The 25,224-nt window shown below is 38.9% G+C and overlaps 1 protein-coding gene across 3 annotated transcripts; it reads left to right on the forward strand.

Annotated features, from left to right (window-relative positions):
* Positions 1-4,383: 4,383 nt before the first annotated feature.
* On the forward strand, positions 4,384-24,714 carry LOC109858213. Of its 3 annotated transcripts, none has more exons than XM_020435276.1 (7): positions 4,384-4,930; positions 6,571-6,735; positions 8,917-10,284; positions 21,422-21,658; positions 21,760-22,637; positions 22,766-23,048; positions 23,138-24,714. In XM_020435276.1, the coding sequence occupies exons 3-7, from the start codon at positions 8,997-8,999 to the stop codon at positions 23,326-23,328; spliced, it is 2,877 nt and encodes a 958-aa protein (XP_020290865.1). In that variant the 5' UTR covers positions 4,384-4,930; positions 6,571-6,735; positions 8,917-8,996; the 3' UTR covers positions 23,329-24,714. The 3 variants fall into 3 exon arrangements, with proteins under 3 accessions (XP_020290865.1, XP_020290871.1, XP_020290880.1); XM_020435282.1 differs by lacking the exon at positions 4,384-4,930 and adding an exon at positions 6,045-6,165; XM_020435291.1 differs by lacking the exons at positions 4,384-4,930; positions 6,571-6,735; positions 8,917-10,284 and adding an exon at positions 19,785-20,705.
* Positions 24,715-25,224: the final 510 nt, after the last annotated feature.

Raw genomic sequence — 25,224 nt, forward strand, 5'->3', positions numbered from 1 at the left:
AATATATTAAAATGCTTAGAATAAAATAATATTCAAATCAGTTCTTCTTTCTTTAAATAATGAGTTTTACAGTCATTTAGTTTCGGAATTTGGATAATGTTAGTAACGGTAATAATAACTGCATCTCTTCTGTTAACTGTTATGGAGACAAGAGGATGCTTCTCGATAAGCTCAATATTCGAAAACTATATTCGTGTTTGGGGAATTTATTGCCAGCAAAGTCTACCAGGTAGAGAGATTTGTATTTTTGTATCGCATTGCACAAAGAGTATTACATATACATTATTTATTGCGAAAGATAAGTCAAAAATTGATATACAACATATATTTATATACAACATATTTTCTTTTTAATAATGCAAGCAAAATTTTTGCAAAATTACAGAATTTCCTAACGAATCGTCAATGAGATTGGCTTTTTTCTCTATTTATATCTCATCAATAGTAATCCTATCCGCTTATTCCGCTTCAGTAATCAGCTCTTTGACACTTACTACTGGTTGTTTGCCATTCTCTACTATAGAGGATTTTGTTAAAGATGGCTCATATAAAGTAATTGTAACAAAATATAGCGCCGAGTACGATATGTCAGAAGTGAGTAAAAAGAATTTTACTAATAATCCCATAACAATGCAAAATAATGCAACATAATTTTATTATACAATTGCAGCATGTCACAGATTCTGTGCTTTCGAAAATGTTTGAATTAATGGAAGATAAGAAAAACTTACCTCCTACATTTATAGATGGATTCAAACAAGTTAGCAATTTTATTTATATTATTTTTACTATTAATAAAGAATCTTTTTTACTATGTTCACGTCAAATCACAGCTTTGCAAGAAGAAGAACTTGGCATTTTACAATTCGGAGATATTCAGACACTTTGCAAAGATGTATTTACATTGTAAGATTGTTTATATAGAAAGTGGAGAAGTCGACAATATTGCAATGGCTTTAACAAAGGGAAATCCTTACACCGGATTTATAAATTATCAGTAAGTTCGTAAAATATGAAACATTTACGTTTCATAAATAACTGAATATAAGTATTGTAATTACATAATAATATATGTCTGAATGATATTTGAATTGATTTAGTTGTCGAATTTGACAAATAAACATTTTGTTACTTGTGGTTTTTTGCAATTTTAGCTTACAACGATTTCAGAACAACGGCGTTATGAACAAATTGAAAAATGGATATCTCTTAACCAATATTCCATCGAAAACAATTTACGAATCGGTTAGTTTAGAAGATATTGCGCTGACTTTAACAATAATAACATGCGGTGCATTGTTGGCGCTATTTATTCTAATAATCGAGAAAGGGTATTATGCTTTTAATTTTATTTGATTCAAGAGCAACGTGAAGTACTTGGCATAAAATGAAATATTGATCTTAAAATATTTCAGAAGAATAAAACGTAAAATCAATCGGATTGCCATAATAAAGTAATAAAAAATAGAAAATATTCTATATTATATGTATGTGTGTACACTCATAAATTGCTACTTAAAAAATTAATTTATATAATTTATTTCTCTATTGTGTAATGTGATTTGTTTCATGATTGATGTATTGGAATTGAATTTCTGATGAGATGGTAATATTATGCTATTGTAAAAGCGAGAACACTTCCACGTCTTGCAGTTTCCAGGCGTAGTCAATTCGATACGCATTTGGGTGGCAGAATTGCTGCCAGGCGTAACGGATGTGAGCGAGCACGCGCTATGTTTCCGTTTTCTGTTTGACCGGAAGTGACCCTTGCCTCATTAGAGAAAATCTGCACGTACGCATCAATCTCCAATACCGACACATCGGACTACCGGCAGTCGTCAAGCGCTTCAATATGCAAATGTGCACATATGTGTATTGTATATACATGAATCGTCTTTACCGTTGCATCGAAGATAGTAACACGATGGCAGCTTGATTATTAATTGCAGAAATAAACGTGTCTTTGCACAAGAGTGTAATAAGCGAAAAATTGAACAGCACGCGATAGCTACATGTGTGACGGCAAAAATTGTTTCCATATCATCGGTGGATCATCTTGAGTTCCGTTTAATGCAATAAACACGGTTACGCAAGAAAGAATAAACGAGTTATTGTTGGATCTTTTTTCATAAAAAATATATGTAAGCGTGTATGTGTAGTTTGCCCGAAATAAAAGACAACATTATGCAAATTAGTTTTCCCTTGTGTAATTACAAATGCAAATGCGAGTAATTAGGTGTAACCACTTGCCGAGATATTAATAGCTGTGCAATGCATGAGTTTAGGATTATGAGTTATCAGCTTTTTAAAGCTTTAATTCTCTACAAACGCATGATTATATATCGTCGCCAACCGTCGCAGTTCGACGAGGAAAATAACAATTCACGACACGGAATTTCTCTCTTCTCTCTTTCTCTCTCTTTCTGTCGTCGCACGTGGTAATCCATTGTTAGCGCGTGTGTCATCTCTGGGCTTGTCCAGAAGAATGCTATTATATTGCGGAGCGTAGTAGTGACACAAGAAAAGTTATTGCATCCGATCGTAACAATAATTGCGAATCAGGAAACAATAATGTTTCTTGTTCGATAATGACGATTGTTACGGAAGAATGACGATAATAACAACAGGCGAGTTCTTCAGAGATGAAGCCGTAAGATCGCACAATGTGACTATATATATATATATATATATTTAGTTTGAAAGCTCTTGCAGTAACATTCTCCATCAATGAGACTTCTTTGAGACTACTGCAAAGATCATTAACGTGTTCGACAACGAAGGTAGGTGTTAGCTTTGCGCCGGGTCATTTATCCTTATGGAAGACTGTCGGCAACTTGATGGCTTTTAGAGGAAGCGGCAGCAATTACCATCTCGCAGATGGAAACTGTGAATCCAATAAGAACGTAGGTCGTCGTCCTCAATACCGCGGTTGGATATCTTCGAACCGTTCTCTTTTTATATATAAAAGCATTTGGTAATTTAATTAGACCGTCACAGACAAACTACAACATATTAATTTTTTATAACGCTTAACTCTGAAATAAATAATTTGCTTAGTAGATCGTAAATAATTGATGTAATAGGTGTTGTATATGACAGGAAGAAATAATTAATGAGTGCTTAAAGAAAAAATAGAATATATATATTATATACATAGAACTTATTCAAAACATAGATTAGTAATCAGCGAGATATCTCATAACTTAATTCTCCTCATAACTTAAGGTCACAAACCCTCACAACTTAAGTATTCCCCTCGTGCTGTCATCCCACTACTACGTTTGCAAGCTGATTCTGTATGCGCAGAAGGAACATAATCTGACATATGCATGTCAAGCACGACTCTTGCCGAAGAGAAAGGGAAACTTAAGAATGGCGAGGAAACTTAAGTTATGCGAGATGATCAGTCCCGGCCACTTGTGAAAAATTCCGTCGTGTTTAGCGACATAAATTTCTTATTGATTAACATCGATGTATTTGTTTGAATACTAAACGTTTCATTAAATTACTTATTTGTCAACAATGACAGAACGTCAATACACCGTTTATTCGATGTCAAAACTGAAAGAAACTTCAGTCGCTTAATTAATGTCACAACTCAAGTACCGTTGCAAAACGGTCGATCGTAAAAGCGTTTAATTGCCGTATCATATTTTTGCCTAAAATGACGGCCGTGAAATCTGCTCTTGTCACTTGCAACAGTCTTTTCTCAAAACAAAACCAAGTCAAAAAGAATTCTCTGTCTCTCTCTTTTTCTGTCTAAGTTAAAAATCTTATCTGTTAACTTCTTTTTGTCATAATTTACATTTTGATAAATTTTAATGTCAATTTTTTATTGATGTATCTGCCAATTGCATCACTCTTAACAATTAAGTTTTTATTGTTCTTGCATGAGTCTCAACACAAAATAAATCTGTGTAAATCTTCATCTCTATTTTCCTTCTCCCGCCAACGTCGGCGTCCCACGTAAATATACCAGGTGTCACGTGGGTGTGTTGGCTGTGTTATATACGTACACAGTGGGGAAGACGTACCCCACTGCCGAAGCGGCAGAATGGAATGGAATGGAATGGAAAGGAAAAGAGCTCTGTATAATGCGCGCGTGTATGTATGTGTATTGTGTAGCTGCTTGCCTGCTTGACGCGATTATGTTTCGTGTCTGGCGAACCCATTCAGTGCTTCTCACGGCACGGGAGCACATGGTGCAGCCGTGAATCGTCTCCGCGAGTGATGCATGCACAAGAGTGACAACAAAACAGTGCAGCGAGATAAGCCCGCCAAAAAGAAAGCTAAAGTGAGAAGAGAAGAAGCGACAAGTGAAAAATTGCCTTTATATTAGAAAATTAAATATTGTAAAACAATTCCGGAGAAGATAATAAAATATATACAACATATATATTGCAATGCACTTATATTTCCATTAAATAAAAAACTGAAATTTGAAAAAATAGAAATACTTCGAGAAGACATTAACATAATGAAAAGAAGACTAAAAACTGAACGACACCAAAATAATTTGAAATAGTTGTGAAAAATACTGCTTCTCTCAAAAAAATTACGTTGCATGAAAAAAAAAAAAAACAGAGATCTTCGTTTCCGTGTGAAACACGCATCTTTGAAAGTGATTCGACGCGTGTCCAAAGCGTATTGTGAAAAGGTCGGTTCCGTGCCAATTATGACAGAATAATCGCGCGCGATGCCGTGAACGTTCTTGACGATAAAGCTTCGTGAATGCCGAATGATGTGTCGACGACTCGCGCTCTCTTTTCCGGATACGAGTCAGGTCTTCAAATAGTGTTATCGCGTACGCACACACGCACGCAGACATTGATATAAAGGAAGATAAGAAGAGAGTTTGACAGAGTCGAACAGCTGAGTTCTCGGAAGCTGAAGAGAATTTTTGGACTGTTACTTTGGATTATGTAAAGAGGTAATTATAACTCTAATTAAGAAAACTTTAAGTATCGATATACTGATAAAAAAACACAGTTTTTATATTTGCAGTAGGAAATTATCATGTTGAAAAAGAACTACATTATTCTGAAGAAAGTATGTGGTTAATTAAATGTACCTAACAGATTGTTCGTAATCAGGAGGATCGGTAGAAAAAGCCGAAGTTACTGATTCTTACACACACGCAAAGATTTTCAACAAAAGTTCACGATTCACCTCACGAGATTTTCAAATTAATTTGAACTCGTTATCTCGCGCGATCGAACAATATCGTTCATTTCCGCACATTTTGAACTAATATAACAAGCATTCTGGTAAGAGCGAGATTAGCGTTACATGCGTGGTGTGTAAGAAGCGTAGACTTGTAAATCAGCCGTTTCTTACTCACGGAAGTTGGTCTAGTGATTTTCCAAGCGTGGAGTGGCCGTGGTGTTATAATATAGATGCGATCAGAGAAATTTTAATTAACCTGTTATCGACACAGAAAGTAACGTGATCGCGTAATACGAGGATAATTAATTCGAGAAATTATGTCGTAAAGAGTCACTGTTAAATCACACATATTAACTTTTGTTTGGCTAAAGACGAGTGACAATCTTAAGTAACTAATTTAATCAGTTATCGAGTTAACAATGAATTAATCAGTTATCGAGTTAACAATGTGCACTGGAATATTGACTCAAAAAAAAAAAAAAAAAAACAAATTAACAGTTGATAATAAATCGAGATATAAATTTGAGAAGACTCGAGCTAAATCAGGCGAAATTTCAGCTAATGAGATTTATCTTGATTCGATTACGTCACTTGCTATGTGCAGCGATCTTCAAACGGTGTGGAACGGCCAACGAGTTGTTGCTACACGGAGAATGATAAATTATGCTGATTCGATATTACGTCACTCGTCTCTAACATAGCATCAGCGCGTAAATATTAAATGCATGGTAGTAGTAGAGAACGCAGTCTGCTTTTTCTAAAACAGATTGTTATTGCATAGTTATATTGTCAAGCAGCGGCGAGAACAGTTTGCTATCCGCCGTTTCTCATCCACTTACACGGAATTGGATCACTCGGAGTCCGTTCGGAATAGCTATGATTCGCGGAGGAAGTCGATCCGCTAAGTTTCACACGGAGATTGACGGTGGATGCGATTCGCATTATAATACTTGGCCGACGTAATCAAAATGCGACGTTTGAGTGAAGGAAGAACTTCGAGTAATGATCATTATATTCGCGTTAAATATAGTCACGCACATCTGTCGTGGGGATGAGAGAAGTTACCTTTGGTTAGGTATACGGGACATCTTTTCGTGAGCAGAAATTATTTGGCTGCTTTAGAATTTGCTATTACATCGTAAGGAAATTCAAAGTAGAATAACGGTTTTTTTTTTTTTTTACGTTGACGCTACTAAATCTTGTTTGAATTTTTAACACCGAGATATCTCTTTGTTCTGTCTTATTCACTCAGATCGATCCGGTCAGATCTGCGTCGGTTTCGATGTAGTAAGGAGCGAGACACCGAGAGCGGAGAGAATGGAAGCAGCGCGCGTGCGGAAAACCATAATACCGTTCCCTTGTGGTGGCATTCTAATGGAAAATGGATGGATTTTCTTGTTACAGACTCGACGAGAGACCCGACCGCAAGCAGAAGGCAGGAGTTTCCCGTTACTAGCTCGACGAGGCGAGAAGAGAAAAAGCAGCAGTTCGTTTGCCGCGAGATTTCGCGAATCTCTCACGGTTTCCTCGAGCCTCTTTCGCATCGAATCGCGCGAGAAATGAAACCAGGTACGTTCAAACAGTTATACACGTTCTTTCTGCGTCTTGCGCGCGATTGCCAGCTCGCTGCCGGAAACGCAAAAAGCGTCGTGTGATGGACGATTTTGGATTTCGCTCGGTTGAGTCCCCGCGAGCACCACGGGAAACGACGTCTAATTCCGTTAAACGCGTGCGAAGTTGGCGTGTATCTGTGTATTTCCTCGAGCAAGCAAGCGCATCCGTGACGGATTCGCCGATTCAGGCATATCGCGATTATAATCGGTTAGCCAAAGCGATCGTAATCGTGTCGGGAAAAAATGTTAATTGGTTTTTTTTTTTTCAGGAAAAATAGAGTTTCTTTTATGAGAGATAATGTGTAACAAAAATGACCATTTACATGCTTATCTTTAAGAATTAATTAAGAATATATAATAGTTGTATTGCCGATTTGACCGGCAATTAGAATTCGGCAATATAATAAATTAAACTTGAATCAAGGAAATATCGTCACTAGATGTTGGTTAAAAATAACAGAAAGAGAAAGAGAGAGAAGACTATAGCAATTATAGATTTATCCTTGCCAATTAATGACGAATTCGAAATGAATCCAGCGATACAAACCAGATAATTGAATCAGAATTATAACAAGTATTACTAATTAAGTTTGCTACTTAGAAATATTTTAGCAAGTTTCGCGCTTTTGTCATCTTCCTTAACTTCGTTTATATCTTTAATAGCATCTAATTAGATTTAGCGGAATCGTAACGATGGAGAGTAATTCGCAAGAAATTCGAAGTACAAGTGAAACCAGTACATACCATACACCTCGTTATCATATACCAAGACTTATTGTCTTAAATTAAAAAAGAGAAATCCATAATTGTTTTAGATGATTTAATTGAAATTATGTTAAATAATATTTTTTATCTGCTTATATATAATTGACAGTTCGAAGATCGTCCCACATTACAAATTAAAATATAGCTTTACTTTAGAAGATGATGTAATAATTTTAGAAAAGAGGAAGAGAGAGAGTGAGAGAGTGAGAAAGAGGACAAGAACTCCAACATTACGTCACGGGACTTATATCGCTGCGCGACGACACTCGGGTAGCAATATCGATAATGACGATGATCGATTTGTTCCCGATTGCAGGAGGCATCCGCCGTTCGTTCGTATACGCGCGATCGCTCCCGCTGGCCATTTATGGCAGCTCGTGGGGCTGTCAACTCTCGATCTCCGATCGAACGATTCTCGATCCCGCACGATTAGAGCGCGGCGGACGTCGATTAGAATGCAGCCGCGTGCGCGTCGCCCGAACACGGGCGTTTTAACGCCGACGACCGCGCGCGCGACACCCACATACGCACGAACACGAACGCATGTATGTACACGCGTGTTGCAAAACACGCGACCGGGTCGCTGCCCACATGCGTTGCGTGACACCCACATGAAACGCAGCTACTGCCCGATGGTCGTGATCCGTTCTCTTGCTCGTCGATTATAGACTCCGTCGACTTCTCGCCGCATTTTCTGATAAATTAAATTACACGTCCGAGGTGATTTTCAGCGTGGTCGGTGATATTTGAACGTCGAGTCAAACGACCTTGCGAAACGAGCTGACGTCGAAACGCGCGTATGCAACAAGTTGCAAAAACTGTCTTGTAGGCAAATATTGCAAAACAATGTTAATCCGATCGAGACACAAAAGAACGTTTGTCAAATTAATTAAATCAATTGATTCGCGCAAATTTCATTTTGCGGCTAGAAGCTGAGAGGTTTTGCTCAAATTACAATTATGTTAACATGTTCAGTCAAGCGTGAGTTTTTGTTACAACGGTGCTGAAGTTTCACCGCTGTAATTTGCATAGATTAACGTTGACGTGTAAGCCGCTGGTAGAACGTAAACTACAGTGGAAAGTTACATCATTACAGTATCGGTTAAACAGGGCATTCTACGAACTCGCTCGGCCGTTTCAGATACTCTGTTTTAATCCGCGCGGCTCTATTTAAAGTTCATAAGTTATCTTACGCGATAAAGAGTGTGTGATTTGTTTTTTTTTGTGAACAGCGCAACCACACTTTTGCTCAATAGCTCTAATGACAAAAATCTGACCTCAGCTCTTTCATTAGCTAATAATAATTTAATAACAACATATACATTGCTTTTTGTTAATTACTTCAACACTAATATTTTCAATTTTTTTTTAGGTGTATACAATGACACACTGTGAATGAGTTTTATTCGCATCGACGAATAGAAACAAAATCAGAAAACAAAACCGAGAAAGATGGTGTACAGAGGCAGTTTGCAAACGGACGATCCCAGAGATGCGCCGAAACTGGTTCGAGTGTCTCCGTTGCGCAGCAGCAGGCCCATCAATTCCGGGCCGAATTCACGCGCTGCCGCTTCCGTTAAGGGATCGATTTATCACAATTCCTTTGCAGTACCAATCGACGCAAATCGGGCGCGATTGATCGAGGAGAGACGATTGGGTCGCGAACGGGATATTGAGACGGTCGAAAAGGTAATCATGAGGACCACCGGAATGAAGATCGGCGCGCCCAGGCTGCGCAACATCAGTCAAATTCGCGAGACCGTCTTCACGGATCAATCTTTGACGCCGATCGACAAAATCAGCAAGCCGGATTCTCGTAATCGACCGCGCAGCGTCGACGTCGGTCTCGAAGAAGGCAATGCCAGAATACCGCGTACTCACAGTTCCCTTCTGGCAAATCTGAAAGATCTGGAAAGACTGAGAAACACTCAACCAACACAGAGAAATCACAGAGATTCGTCGCAGAGAATGGGACGATCATTCGAATCGAAATTGGCGATTCGAAACAAAAAGAGCGACCCGCCGACCTCGGCCAAGATTCGGTCGGACATCTTCAAGATCCAGCAAATGTTTCAATCGACAGATCCCTCACCCAAAACGGCGACCAGAAGTAACAACGAGAGAAAAATCAAGAGCGATTTGGAAAAAGAAGAGAGGAAATCTGGAACCGAGATCAACAGAACTCGACTGCTAGCGCAGAAGCTCCTAGAAGCGTCTAGAGGCAATCGGGAGTGCTTAAAAGATCGATACAACAATCCGAGGAACGTGTCAAACAGAACGTCAACCAAGGACGCGAACGAAAAAACGTCGAATAAAATTTTTCAAGAAAAGATTTTAGAAAAGGACTCGAAAGACGAGCAAAAGGAAAGAGAAGAGACGAGTTCAGAAGATCAGCCGCGTCCTCCCGCTCGCAGAAAGAAGAACTCGAAGAGCCGAGAGTGGAAAGACGCAGATTGCTCCGCGGATGAGCGCTCGCGCGAGTTGGAAACTCGAGGAGTCTACAATCTTGAGAAGGATTTATTGAGCGCATTGAGCGCGGAAGAAAATTCTAGGTCTAGTTCTAATCTGGAAAGACCGGATATTCTGGATGGGCTGTTGAAAGAGTCCGACCAGCAGCTGGCTGATCTCAGAAGCGATCTTGGCAACAGAAGACACTCGAGAAGTCACTGGCGAGGATTGGTACAATCAATGAGACTGCACGACGTTGAACTTCATTCCGACAGCGAGGACCAGCGAAAAGGTAATTAAAAAAAAATAAATATCTGATAATTCGCGTTTTAGTGAGTTCTTCTAAAAAAAAAATGTAAACCCTGCGTTCGAATTTAGTTAAAGCAATTGATCATTGAAGCACGAAACTTTCGAATGTTTTTAATAATAAATAGTTGGAAGGGTGCGATGAACAGTAATTTATTTTGAACTGAATGTTTTAAAATTAAAGCACATCTAGCGGACCCATTGATTTCTCGAGAAATACTCTTATTTTTAGAAAGCTCCCTCACGCTCGCTCGTTCATTCGTTCATTTATGTTACTACCGCAGGTCAGGGTGTAGTCCTTAATATAGAGTGTATGTTTCTTTACGCACATACATACACATATGTAGATAAAGATGTCTCTGTATATGCCTTCAACAGAGAAACGAACACACGAATTCTCTCAGATTTATAATGAAAGTTCTGAAGTGATGATTCTATCCATATACCAAGCTTTCGACCCGGATATGTAGATACTAAATAGCGTGAGGACGCTTATGCAAAGAGGAACATAAATTCAAGTTGAAAGTTCTCGGGAACGTACACATATATATTGCATATATATTTTATATATTTACATGTACATATTTATTTGATAACTTTTGATCCGATTTGATGCTCAAAAGTTTCTGATTCTGATTTCTGTTTTTTTTTTATACGCGCTAGAACTTTTGTCGAAAAAGTTTGACTCCAATCAATCCCTGAACGAATTTTCGGTTAGAGCATCGACACCCCGTATATATAGAACGTTCGCCCTGCTAACGACCCTTGCCCTTGAGTCTACGCCCTAATATTGATCTGGCGTCCCCACTACATCGTATCCGTCGCATCGGTCTCACCCCCTCTTTCTTCTATCTCGTTGCTGCTACCCATGCAGGCCGATGTACCGCGTCGTCAGTACAAACGTGGCTGTCAAACTGTTAACGTTTTACAGACTAATCCGATCGATAGTGCCGTTCATCCGTTCGTTCGTCCAACACCGTCTCGCTTCCTTTCATCTTGTTCCATTTTTTCCTTGTCCTCAAAATTCTCCCTTCGCTGCCATTTCTACTCCTCGATGTTACCTTACGTCACGAAATATCTTAGTGCAAATGCAAGCACGCGGTAGAACAAGCGTCTTGCTTGATCTTGCTGTAGTCGGCTGACATGGTGCTCTGTGACGTCTGCGATAATAAAGGTAATACTTGATTTTTCCTTCCTTTTTACTAAAAAAAAAAAAAAAAAAAGAAAAGAACACTCTCGGTGAGAGATGAGAGGGTGCGCGTTGTCATGGTGAGAAGATCTCACTCTCTTTTCTTCGGGTGTCTTAATTTTTGTAATATTGAAATCCTCCGTATGGAAGTGAACAAGAACTTTCCCTCTAGATATCTGGTTTTTGATAATATTGTAACGAGAATACTGTGATCGATCATTGTATATATTTTACATAATCAGTAAAAAAAAATTATGGGAAATCTCAAGTCTAAAATAAAATTTGCGCGACTCCGTTGGCTAAAGGTTTCGAAGTAAAAGCTACTCGCAAGATATAATGCAAGCTTCCTTTCCGCGATCATTAATTAATGCTATTACCTTCACGATGTGTGCTATCAATTAACTCTTTCTCGGAAAAGTCGCCGGGGTGAAAGATCACGAGGAGTTTCTTTGAACGGAGAAATTCCCTCTATGCGGTAGGGAAAGTTCGCTAAACGGAGGGTTAAGCCAGTGCGGATACGACGACAGGAAATTGTGTAACCTTTCTTGCACACAGAATTTCCGTAAGGGGAAAGGGTTCGCGAGGGATTCACAGCGTACACTAGGTAGCGTATATATACACACAGCATGCGCATACATAGGTGAGATCGCGTGAGTAGCACGATATGCATACTCGACCTTTGACATGGGAAGGTGAGATTTTATGACCCGTGCTAAGGTGTCGGCTAATTTTCGCAAGATATTCTCGAATGTTCTGCAAGTTAATCTGATGTACACTTTAGCGAGATGCGTTGCATGAAAATAATTCCACAGTTTGCACATACTGGGTGATCCACGAGAAAGTAGTGTGCGTTTATTAGTTAACAAATATTTTATTAACAAATATGTATGTAATTGGTACGATTAGCAAATATGAAACTAAGTGACAATTACAGAAGTGTGAGAATTAGCGCCAGTTATTGTTACTCCGTGTCAAAATAATAGCACGCAAGCAAGACATTAGAATAAATTCTACATTAAAAAAAGAAATATGTGTATATATATATATATACATGTAATTGCAAAGGTCAAATATATTTGCTAATGTACATTGATATTTTGCGATTAGAAGAAATGAATAGGAGAAGAGGGGAAATACAAATCGCTAAGATGACTTATAATAAATTGTATCGGGTCTTCCACAACGCCCAGACGAATTGATGTCGATTTGTGCCGCGCTGTTTGTCGAGCCATTTACAGGCAAAATGCACGGTAAAGGTGAGAGAAATCTGCGATAGTTGCGTGGTAAATGTTTGACATTTTCACCTTGACGCGCATGAATAAACATGGAACCGCTTCTCGAAAGTGAACAATCTTGATACGTCATCCGAAAAATATATACGTTCGAGAAATCTGATTTCTCTAAAAGGTATGTTAGCAAAAAATTTGACTCTCGCTTTTGTTTCTTTGTGCTCTCTTCTTAATTCTTTAAATTCAATAATTCCTTTAATGTCACGAGATCTTTGGAGTTAAATGCATTTGGCGAAACTGCGGGCGTGTCGCGCTATTGGCTCGGGAACAATGTAGTTTAGCGCGGGGAAAGTTTCTATTTACGGGCACACACGGTGTACGGATATATCGTACGATGACTGTACATACACGGTACCAAGAAGAGAGTCAGATTAAAACAGCAGACTAAACGGCTCGGGAGATTACGAGGGCCGGCCGGACTCGGCGTAAACAAGCCTCGTTATGCACTTAATTACGAGCACTCGGCACCGCACATATGCGCGTGCGCCATAGTTGCGCATCAAAAGAAGAACCTTCGTTCTGCTCGATATTTCAAACATTTCCTTCGAGTGTCTCTTGTCATCATCTTCGACGATGTGTTTGCGAGGAAGTGAAAAAACTCGGGGAGAAAACGCGAAATTTACACCGCATCACAATCACTCGGATTGCATCTTTCTCTATTTGCATTTTCTCATGCTATTTTTGAGCTATCGTAGTTCATTGAGCCTCGCGATTTACGATCCGAGACTTGAAAGCTGATTGGTGACTTTTGCTCGGCTGCGTGCGATAATAGCACGTCTCGCACCCCTGTTTATACTTAAACAGAAGATAATGTGAAATTAATCGATATAATGCAAGCTTTGTGAGCGCGCAAAATTATGCGGAGAAATTGCGATATGTATATTTCCGCTCGCATTTTCAGCGTGACCTATTTTAACATAAGCTACATAGCAGTTAGAATAAAAAATAGAAGAAAATGAAAGTAAACAATTAAAAAAGTTAGATAAAAAATATTTTGTGTGCTCTCTTTCCTCTCTTTTTTTTATAAGAATTTATGCTTTATATTATTTTGTACGATATAGTGTGTAATGATGTTATGATATGGGAAAAAATCTTGAACACATCTTTTTCCCACGAAACCTCTTAAGATTCGTCCCTCTCTTCAAAGTCTTCTTAAAACCATGCATTACGCGGATCACCGGCGCCGTCACAGACGACATTACACCACAGACCGACAAATTGCCACGGTGGCGGTGCTGTAATTCAATCTAGCGATCCATCAACGAAGAAAGAAAGACGGACGGAGAGACCAAATTATTACTTATGGGGTGTCCGCGGTGTAATGACAAAATTCCGGCAAGGCGCAATATGCAACAGCATTCTTTCATGTAGGAAGAAAAATGTAATTCAATATGTGCATCCTCGCCTCGCATTGTTGTCGTCGTGCGTGACAACATTCGCGTCTCGCTTGATAACATCGCGCTCTAATTCTATCAAGCAGTCATAGAGATTAGGTAAAATAGAATTTAAGTAAAATTTTACGTCGTAAGTAAAACATTGTCTTCATTTTGTTGCTTTTCGATTAATTTACTTTAACTGTTTGATGTGACAACTCGAACAACATTACGTGAAACATGAAAATTTCGATTTCAAATTATAAGAGTGTGCAATATGAGGAAAATACATTAAAAAATCGATATATTTTGTAAGTATTTATTTAACTGAAAAAAAAAAAACAAAATTAAGGTACGTACATTATCTAGCAGGCTGTTAGAATATAAAATTTTAATTAAATTTTAGACTTCTCGAAGTAACCACTCTTTGCCTTAATGATTGCCTTGCACACTCTTGGCATGCGGTAGATCAACTTTTGGAGGGATTCAGTCGGGATACGTTTTCATTCTTGCTGTGAAGGACCTTCCAAAGGTACGTCTCACTCGTAATTCGCTCTTTGCGGATCCTCCTGTCTAAGTCATCTCATAATAGTTCGATTGGGTTACAATCTGGGGACTGGGGCGGTCATTTTATGATTTTTAGGATTTTCTTCTTCACTAGCGACTGCAAATAGTTTTTGCAGAGTTGCGATGTATGTTTCGGGTCGTTGTCTTGTTGTAATATGAACTCCTTGCCAATCAGACGCAAACCAGATGTCTTGGCGTGTCGCTGCAGGATGCTGTGATAATCTTCTTTCTTCATTGTTCTCACTACTTACACTAAATCTCCAGTTTTATCCCCTCCAAAACATCCCCAAACCATCACAAAGAGCTCACTCCGTGCTTTACAGTTGGTGCTATGCATTGGAGCTTCACGCGCTCCCCGGGTAAACGGGGCGTACAAATTGACGGCGCTTACTTCCAAATATTTCAAACTTTGATTCATCTATAAATAAGACTCTTTTCCAGTTCTCTTCTGCCCAGTCTTGGAATTTCTTGGCTTGGAATTGAAGCCTTTTTTTCTTATTAATAATTTTTAGTAACGGTTTTTTTGCAGCTATGTACCCTTTGAGATTCTTAGCTGCCAAGCGCCGTCTCACTGTTGATTGACTCACAGCCAATTTTTTCTTCTAGATAAGTTTTCGATAACTTTATCTAGAAAATATCTCCCAAAATTGGTTCTTCTTATTGGTTCTCAGAGAAATTTATCTAGAGGATACCTATATATATATCGAGAGATATGAAGAAATCGGCCGTCACTGAGGTTTTCCTGGATGCATTGAGTTCAGCGGTTAAATCACGGACAGTTTTAAATCTGTCGCGCTTACTTGTTACTATCAAGAACTTGTCCTCACGTTGTGATGTCTTCCTGGGTGCTCCAGAGCGAGGGCGATTATTATACGAGCCTGTATCTCGATACCGGTGAATGGTCTTGGCAATTCCACTGACAGACAACTTCAACTTCTGTGATATTTGCCGTAATACTATATCCCTCTTCTCGTAAAGTTATGATCTTAACCCGAGATTCATAAGAAATCTGATGCGTCGGGGTCTGATACGTATAAAACAGTAATTGTTTTTAAAAATAGAATTTTCATTTTGTTTTAAAACTTTAAAAAGTTGCATATAAGAAAATTTCAATTTTTTCATATTGATACGGCAACAATATATATAAACGATCGCGTAATCTTGGAAGCGACGACGGCGGCGGTATCGAGGTTGAGAACTCGCATAATTGGAATCAACGATGCGTACCGAGCGGCCTCGCGGCCATTGTCTTCGTACAGTTACGCGATTATACCACGGACACGTTCCGAACGATTCGCACCGTCGACATAAATGCGTCCTAAAATGTCGCACTTCTTCGGACAATGGTCAACCGACGAATGAACCTCATGATATGTATATTACTTACGCAAAGCGAGATTTAAAGTATTTATCAGAAAGATACGGATGGAAGCGTGTGTAATGAAAGTATGGAGTCGCAATTCGTGTACAAGTCACCGCGCATATGATATTAAAAAATAAACTTTTAAATAATAAAATAAAATAAAGTAAATGTAAAATATAATTCAAATTCTTATCAGACATATTTATCTTTTTTCTACAAATCAGCTACAGCGTGAATTGCATCCTGATGCAGGCGATTCCCGCTGATTCAGCTATTTCATATACAGTCGCGACGAGCGAATGATCCCGCGCACGCGACAAGCGATACTATTATCAGCTACTGCTACACAGAGCAATGCACCGATGGCTCTTTGACGCGTCATTGGCCTTATTCAAAATAAAAATAACGCGAGAGCAAATTATGCCGTTCTTCAACCGCAAACTTCAACAAGTCTTGTTAATATATTCGTTAATTTCTTCTTGATTACAAACAATGCATAGATATATCTATTAAATGTTGGATATGCAGAAGCATATTTATATGTTTATTTTATGAATTATTTAAACATTAATTTAATGTGTTTTTTTCTTTTTTTTTTTTTGAGTCTGAAAGAGCAAGTTTCGCAAGACATTTGTTTAAGCGAGTGTTTCTGGAATTGGTCGAGACAGATCGGAAAGCTATATACTTATACGGTGTACCGTTTACGCATTCCTCTCGCGCCGGTCTAATGCGCGTTTCTAGCTGCAAACTGTGTGTATCTCATGAGGGCCCCTTTTCTGTCCCATTCCCGGCCCCGCCGTCTTCTTTCCAACGCGGCCAAACGTCTTCAGCTCCTTTCTGCGCGCTGACGTGTACCAGAAGAATGCTCGTGTTCTCTTCCGAGTGGCCTGATCGTTCGTTGTTTTATTCAAGTAGCTGACAAACTAGCACTGACGGTCGCTGTAAAACTCGCCGTCGAACAAGAAGCGGTTTTACCGCGGTTAGACCATATATTTTCGCGTTGTGAAAACACATTCCATCACGTTTACAATCGTCTCTTAACTACGAGACAACGTTTTAATCGACATGTGTCTGCTGATTTCATTTTTGTAATGCTGTTTTCGTTGTCATCCGCGTTCAGAGTGAGGCATCAGACATGTCTGAAATAATATGGCGTTGATGAACGAGACGGATTTACGGAATAAATAAAGTGGAAAATCGGGAATTGCAGTTTGTAGAGGTGTTCATGAGTACTTGCACTTATTTATGGTACAATTTATATTTCGAATATAAATTCGCAATTCTTTCTCTCTCTCTGCAAAATTGCATCCACAATATATAAAAGAAAAAAACATTCATGCCGTTATTCAATTATAAAAAAAGGACAAATTATATTCTGAAAGACGTTTCACGACAGAATCACAGGAAACGAACCCAAGTGGTTTTCGTCTTTGCGTTTCAATGGCGTCGCAAATTCTCATCGAGGGCGACCGCTTACTTCGAATGCGCCGTAGAAACTCAGGCCCCTATACTGAGGCCCCCAGACACAATGAGCAATGGAAGAAACATTCTCTGGGCTTGACCTCACACGACTTGTCACTTAAGTCTCACACACATACGCGCGCGAACGCAAGCACGTTCGCGCACGTGCTGCTAAGTATGCGTGAGTGCGTGCGTACGTGCGTACGCACGTACTACTTGCATTCGTGCGTGTTTCTTTAAAGCGTTTATCGTCGCCCGCCGACAGCGAACAACCTCGTCACTCCCGGCTGAGTTTGCTTATTTATGCATGAGTCCCGTATATAAGACGATAAAATAGAGCGCCATTCGCGCGCAATCGGCTCTCCTCTAATTGCCGGTGAATGATCTTTCGATGAACCGACTGATATTGAGAGGCATTCAAGCTCTGTGTTCTTAATTAAGATCATTATCATTTGCTTTTTAATAGGTTCTTAATTAAGAGATTGCGAAAAACAGCCTTTGAAAATGTTGTAAAATGCTTTTTGCAAAAAATTCACTGGAAAGAGAAAGATTTTAATGCGTAAACAAAACTTTAAAGAAATAAATTTTGTACAACTTAGAAAATATAATTGTTTATTTTTCACACGACCGATTATCGATGTCGGAAATCGTGAGCTTTTTGTTCAAATCGCGCACAATGGACACGCTCACATTATCGCGGAGAATAACGCGTTCCGCCCTGACCATGAGGCACACGCATACAATTACACATAGGGTGTGCACGCAGCCGTGATTGTATACGTTAATAGACACATGTATATATGGTGGACGACATCAGAGGTGCCAGATCATAGCCTGAAATCCTCTCTCCTCTCCTATCACAACTGCTTTCTGTATACTAGCATACAAAAAATAATAATAATGAAAGAGGGGAAAGATTTCGGGCCAGGATCTGACACGACACTTATGTCCGTAAGCGAAAGAGACCGCTCGCACTAACACACGCCAGATGGTTCTAACAATCACTACACGATCTCTCTGTCTGAAATTGCATACACGGTGGGATCAGAGAAAAAAGAAAAATCATTTAAAAATAAATAAATAAATTCAAATAAATTCAAAACTTCTCGGCATATGAATTGATTTTTAAAATTAAAAAAAAAAAATAAAATAACACTTCAAAGTTAAAAAAAATATTTTCGATTTTGAGAAATTTGGTTGAATATTTATTCATAGATCCTCTTCTTTGGTGACACCGAGTATGTACAGGTACATATGCGCACGTGTGTTGTACCCGCGGCACGCACACGCGTGTGACGCCTTCCACATGACAGCGTGTGAGCGTGAAGCTCGAGAGGGCCTTTCAGTTTATGCCGAGACCGCGCGCGATGTAGACTCCGCGATTTCCAAAACGAAACGTGGAAACGTAAGCGATTGCGAGAAAATCCGCGTCTCGCAAAGGAAAGACACAATTGGTGACTGATTAACGTCGGTCTGACATCAACACAGATCGGGCCGAAATGATAACTTACATCATCGGTTTCTTTTTGCACTGTTGCGCTTCAAGCTGCGGATAATGTGTCTGGACAAACTCTTCAAATTTGTGGTGATCAAAAAATCATCTATTGAATTCTGTAAGAAACGGCAACCAAAAATGACAAAAATCTTGACAACAACGAACTGATTCTGCAAAGATCGAACAATCCAACTGATATTAAAGTGATATTAAGACAATTACGTGATTCACCCAGTGTAAAAGTCACCCAGTGTAAAAATTACAAAGCTATATTTAAATTCATCCAATCTAATAAGAGAGATGTTATTAAGACAAAGAAGATTATTGAAATTGCTGGTGATTTTCCGTAATCTACGGAATTAATACGGGATTTACATGCAGCTCCGTGATGCCGGTGGATGTTAAACACATTCCTCCCAAGACACTCCGTGTTAACAACGTCGACCTGTTCCAGGATTACGCCACCTTATCGATCTCAGATTAAATTATCTCTCAGAGACAACAGAGTGTTAAAATAGACAGAGATAATTGCAATCTGAAAAACACAAGCAACATCGAGAAATGTTAATCTATTGAACAAAATGGTACTTGTCTTAAAATAATGTTGTCTTAAAATATTCAGCGTGTGTTTTCAAATAAACATAAAAAATTTTGTGAATATGAGAAATAAGTGTGACTTTATTATTTTATAAAATATATATTGTGAGAACCACGACATGTTGAAAGTTTTAATTAACTATTTTCTTAATTAAAAGTGAAATGTATTTTTAAAGTTGAAGAAATATATAGATATATGTTATAAGTGCACATTTTACTCCAAATTATCTTCTCTGTGAAGTATTCCAAAAATTTCCACAGAGTTCAGATAAAGAAGTTTTATACGTAAAACTTAACGTTTTACGTAAGATTTAACTTTTGGAGACATAAAGCATGTCGTAAGAACGTATGTATAAACAAACTCCTTGATATACTTCCTGATATCGTGTACTAAAAAATATTTAAACATTGATATTAATAAATGATACCAAAGTTGATGTTACGATCCACACACACACGAGTTCGCTGACACGAGCTGACGTTAATTAAGAAACCAATTAAGCAGGCGGCGGGCTCATCAGCCGTGCATCGTCTCACAATATACACGTAGTGACCGAAGGAGTGCATCAACGTCCGGTCGATGCGGCCTCGTAAAATCGGGCGCATCCGGAGATACGAGAAGTGAAAGTTCGTTTTGCACAAGATGACGGTAACCCCGTCGTCGGGGTAACCCGGGCTGGCGCAAACCGGTGTCGGTGCTCTTCGGCGCATCAGTGCGTTGCAACGCACCGACGTCGTCGCGTCGCAACGACGCTCGTGAAGTGAACTTGGTAATTGCATCGGCGTTTAATAAATGCATTAAGGTGATAAATTTGACCCGGCCTGACACCTCCATTACAAAGTTCGTCGTCGACGTCACTAATTCACGGAGCCTTCAACGTCAGTAACTGTGACGGTGTAATACAGTGCGCGCGTAATGTTTCGATCAAAGTTGCTTTTCAGAGTGAGTCCGGGTGGAAAAAAAAGAAGATTATTGACCTCGCGAGAGTGACATTACGAAGAAGTCAGCTTCGTGGATAGTCTCTTCGTCTTCCGACCACGTGGACGTCGCGACATGGAGACTATATTGAATTGTAATCATGGTTTGAATTGTATAGCTTGCGATGAAAGGTGTAATTGAGAGTCGGTATGCGCAATCGGGGAAGTAATAAGGAATTGGCAAACAGAATTTTTGTAATTGACGTGACGAGAATAAGCACGAAAGATGCTTTTTATTACTTCTTTTTTTTTTAACGATTTGATAATAAGTAAAGTGTTTTTATTTACTTACAAATTTGATATTATTATTTGATGATTTATAAATAATAATATACGTTTATAAAAACTCTACCAATCTTATTATATTTTATTTTACCTTTTTTTTATAATTATACATACATTTTAATAATCATACACACAATTTTATTTTGGAACAATAATATTTTCAAACAACAATACACTAATATGTTTCATATCCGTGCACAAATCGCTGCCCTGCCTCTGGCGTTGTTTTGTTTCCGATAGTGTTCTATCGTTACCGTTACATTCATCCATGTCGTGACGTGTCTTTTCATCAGACTCGACTCGTTATCTCGGCGTGTAAATAGAAAAATGTCGTACCATCTCGCAGGGAAGAGATAAGTGTTTCCGGTCGTTAAAGCCTGTGACGACCAAGAAACGAAACGGTTATTTTTTTGTTTTTTTAAAAACGATGCTTCGCAGCGGTAAATGCATTTTCGGTTGAGCGAGAATCAATGGTCCTTATCCTGAGGATCACATCCTGAGCACTGAGTTTTCGTCTCTATTTCAGATTTAAACCTGTGGAACAAGAGCATCAGTCAGCGTTGGCGGAAACTGCGTCGAAGATGCTCCGTGCAGGAGTCGTCGGAGCCGCAGGAGGCGTTGATACAGGGTGGAGGAAATCGCGGTGTTATACACGCTGTAAGATCGACACCGGCTAGCAGAGAAGCCTCTCCGGCTGCGAAGAGTCTTCAGGATGGTAGCTCGCCGAAGAAGTTGCTGCAGACTAGCTCTTTGAGGTTGCCAGGTAAATTTCGATGGAATTCTGTCTTTAGCTTTTCTGAAATCTTATTAAAATTGTGTATGTGTGCATGTGTCGCTGCTTCATAATTTACGTTCTATTTTCAGGTACGACGAAAGGCATCGCCGATATCCAGCACGTGCTGCGCAGCAAATTCAGCAAGATCAACGCTGGCATCAGAAAGCGGAAGGCTCTGAGCGTGACGGAAGTATTTCCTCCACAGAAAGACAACGCGTCCAATTTTTATGTGCCAAGTCCGCTCACCTCATCATCCAGTCAAACTTTTGAAGATAATCGCTACGATTCGAGCGAGCCCACATCCCTTCCGCCCTATCCTTTCCACGACAACCTGGAAACTTTAGCGGAGAGTAGCGTTCCAAACTCGCCACATTGCGCCAGTCCGCTAGCCGGTAACACCGGCGGCAACACCTTCAATTACTCGGAGAGCAGCTACGAAACGAAAGGCGACTTCTACGAGAACGTGACGTTTCTCTCCAAATCTTCTTCATCGCGGATTCAACCGGTTCTTCAACGTAGCAACTCGGAAAATCGCGAGGCCAGCGGTGTGCACGATCATTCTTACGAGAATGTGCGTTTCCAACGTAGCAGTCAGAGAAACGAGTTGGCCACAGGAAGTCCTTACGTCGGTAGACACTTGGCCAGAAGCAACTCCGAGACGAGAGATCATTCGTATGAGAATGTGCACTTCCAGAAAAACATTAGAAATCAGTCGGAACCGTCGTTCGAAGAAATACACATACCTAGAGTGACGCCCAGAAAGAGATCCATCGACTTCAAAGTCGGTGGAGAAGTGAACAATTACTCGGGCGAGACTATCTTGAGCACCGGAGGCAGCATCAAGGAAGATGCACCGACTAGTTTGGGTATGGAAAGAAGTCCCAGCAAAAGAAATCCGAGAAGACTTAACAGCAGGAGCGTCGCAAACATTCCCAGCTCTTCGGGGACTCATTTGAAAACTTGGCAAGTGAGTAGACTTCATTCGAAAGAGTTTTTTAATAGTTTTTGAAAAATTACAACTTTAGAACACGTTTATATTTTTTTTTCTGTCGGTGTTATTTTTTTTTAAAAAAAAGGACAAAATTGATTTTCTAGGGTACTCAAGATGCGGACGAGGGTCTGAATACGGATTCGGAGCTCGAGGACATCGACGAGGGCGCAGAGGGCGAGGAATCGCGCTTCTGCACTTTGCCAAGACCCGGTAAGAGCGGCGCTTCTTTCACGATACTGACCGCCCGATTTCTCAAGGGTCCCGGGCACAAGGGACTCGGCTTCAGTATCGTCGGTGGCACCGACAGTCCTCGCGGGACCATGGGAATATACGTAAAAACTGTTTTTCCCAATGGTCAAGCCGCTGACCTGGGTACTGTTAAAGAAGGTAAAGAAAAGCATGTTAACGACGTTCTGTTTAAAATCTTGCCGTCACGAAGATAATTGACAAAAAAAAAAAATTTGATACGCTTGCAGGGGACGAAATTTTGTCGATAAATTCGAAACCTCTTCACGGTATGACTCACGCCGAAGCAATCGCCGAATTCAAGTCCGTGAAAGCCGGTGACGTTGTTCTGCACGTGGGACGTCGAGTGAACAAGAAGAAAAGGGATTCTCTGACTCTGACTCCGGTTAATCCTTCTGTTTCGAGGCAGTCCGTCAAATAAAGTCACACGAAAATCGCGACGAGCGGTTTTTTGTTTGCCGAAAAACTTACTCGATCTTTCGCGCCTTGCGAGTATTCATAGCAGCAGTACGCGCGTATGTAATTTTGCGTCTGTAGTAAGTTTCAGTTAAATTATTAAAAATTTAATGAACGTACTCAAACATATCTATAAATTTTTGAAGAGAAGTTTTGAATGTGAGGAAGCGCTTACGATCGCGAATGGAGGTATTGTTGAAGCAAGCGATTTTTATCAAAGTTGACACTAATCTGATGACCGCTTTCAAACATGATACACTTATGAAGAGCGAGTCGATGTGATAAGTATCTCACTCCTCTCTGCTAAACATAATCAAACGAGTCGAGTGCTGTCTAATCAAAACGCGTTTTAATCATACGTGATCAATGTACACTATGTCGAACGTAAATATTATTGATAAATCATCGTGTAATGTTATCTCTAAAGTTATTAGAGATATCGGTGTAGCAAAAGATCGTTCAAGCTTTTAGCTCAATCGCATTTTTCTACTCGCGTAAATATACATATATTTAACATAAATTTAATAATACAAAATAAAAGAAAAAAAATATGGCTTATATAATAATCAATAAAACACTTGTGCGCGCAAAATAACGTTATATAGAGCTACAATACTACGCAACGAAGTCCTCCATACATAGTGATTAACAGACGATTTATTTTTATAAAGTGAACGAGAATATTCCGCGACTTTTGTACAATTAATGACGAGCAAAGTGACATTTATCTTTGCTAAATCAACGAAATGAAACAAATCGATCGCGAAGTATCAATTGTATGAGGAACGAATTAAAGCATGCCAAAATCGCAAAAGTCTAGGTTCAAAGAAAATATAAGAACTTTAAAAATGGCATAAGATAGTAACATTTTTTAAATGAAATAATAACAAATTATGTTTTATGTCTCTAATTGTATATATCATTTTTACTCTTAGACACAAATTAAGTATTTAAGAAAGACGTTTTTCGTCATTTTCAATGGTGCTTAGAAGAATCATTTTTATGCGGATGACTTTTGCGATCCGATGTAAGAAGAAAAGGATGCATTACTGCAGTGGTAAGAAACAAATTATTTTTTAACGATAGACTAACGAAGATCGCCCAAAGATGAAGCCCAAAAAATATTTTTACTACAAAGACGAAAGACATGAGTAGATATGTAGAGAGAGAAAGAGAGCGAGAGCGAGAGCATGTGTGTATAAATATATAATATATATATATAAAGCAAAACACGCGTGTTACTCTGAGAGGAAGCAACATTATTAGTATCTAGTCGATTTGTAATATTTTGTTTTTTGAAAGCTTTTTTTATAGTTGCAACGACGAAAGAAAACAAAGAAGTTTTATATATAATATACAAACGCATTATATATATATTTCTTATATTCATTTTTTAAGATATAACAAATAATTATATATTCAATTAATAATAATAATGATTAAGATATAATAATGATTAAGATCGCCGTTACTTATCCGACGATGTTGTACTGCGGAGATATGCTCCGAAGAATAAATAAAAAAACATCGATTCCAGATGTATCAATATGTAAATCTTAAATAAGTAACAGAAAAAGAAAAGATAAAAATTTAACTTATACAATTTCCAAAGTAAAGGACATTTTATGAAAAATTCAACATTCCGCTTGAAGACTTTTGCATTTCTCTTAGGGACTTTAATGTATGTGTACAATTTACACAAAGTTACATATATATATATACTGTCTTTACTCGTTCGTGATCATCAAATCTTACTTGATCTTGTAAGACATACTTAGATTTAAGAGACTTATAAACTTGCACATTATTCCGGCCATTAAGCGGCTGATCGCAGCTCTCTCTGTCTTCCAGACTTTTTTAA

The sequence above is a fragment of the Pseudomyrmex gracilis genome, unplaced genomic scaffold (genome assembly GCF_002006095.1).
Source record: "Pseudomyrmex gracilis isolate BER0280 unplaced genomic scaffold, ASM200609v1 scaffold_6, whole genome shotgun sequence".
NCBI lineage: Eukaryota > Metazoa > Arthropoda > Insecta > Hymenoptera > Formicidae > Pseudomyrmex > Pseudomyrmex gracilis.

Excerpts from the sequence above, each read along its gene's own strand:
- LOC109858213 (XM_020435276.1), top strand. The coding sequence starts at position 8,997 with ATGGTGTACAGAGGCAGTTTGCAAACGGACGATCCCAGAGATGCGCCG. Across the intron at positions 22,638-22,765 it reads CTCATTTGAAAACTTGGCAA|GGTACTCAAGATGCGGACGA; the intron begins GTGAGTAGACTT and ends TTGATTTTCTAG. Across the intron at positions 23,049-23,137 it reads CCTGGGTACTGTTAAAGAAG|GGGACGAAATTTTGTCGATA; the intron begins GTAAAGAAAAGC and ends ATACGCTTGCAG.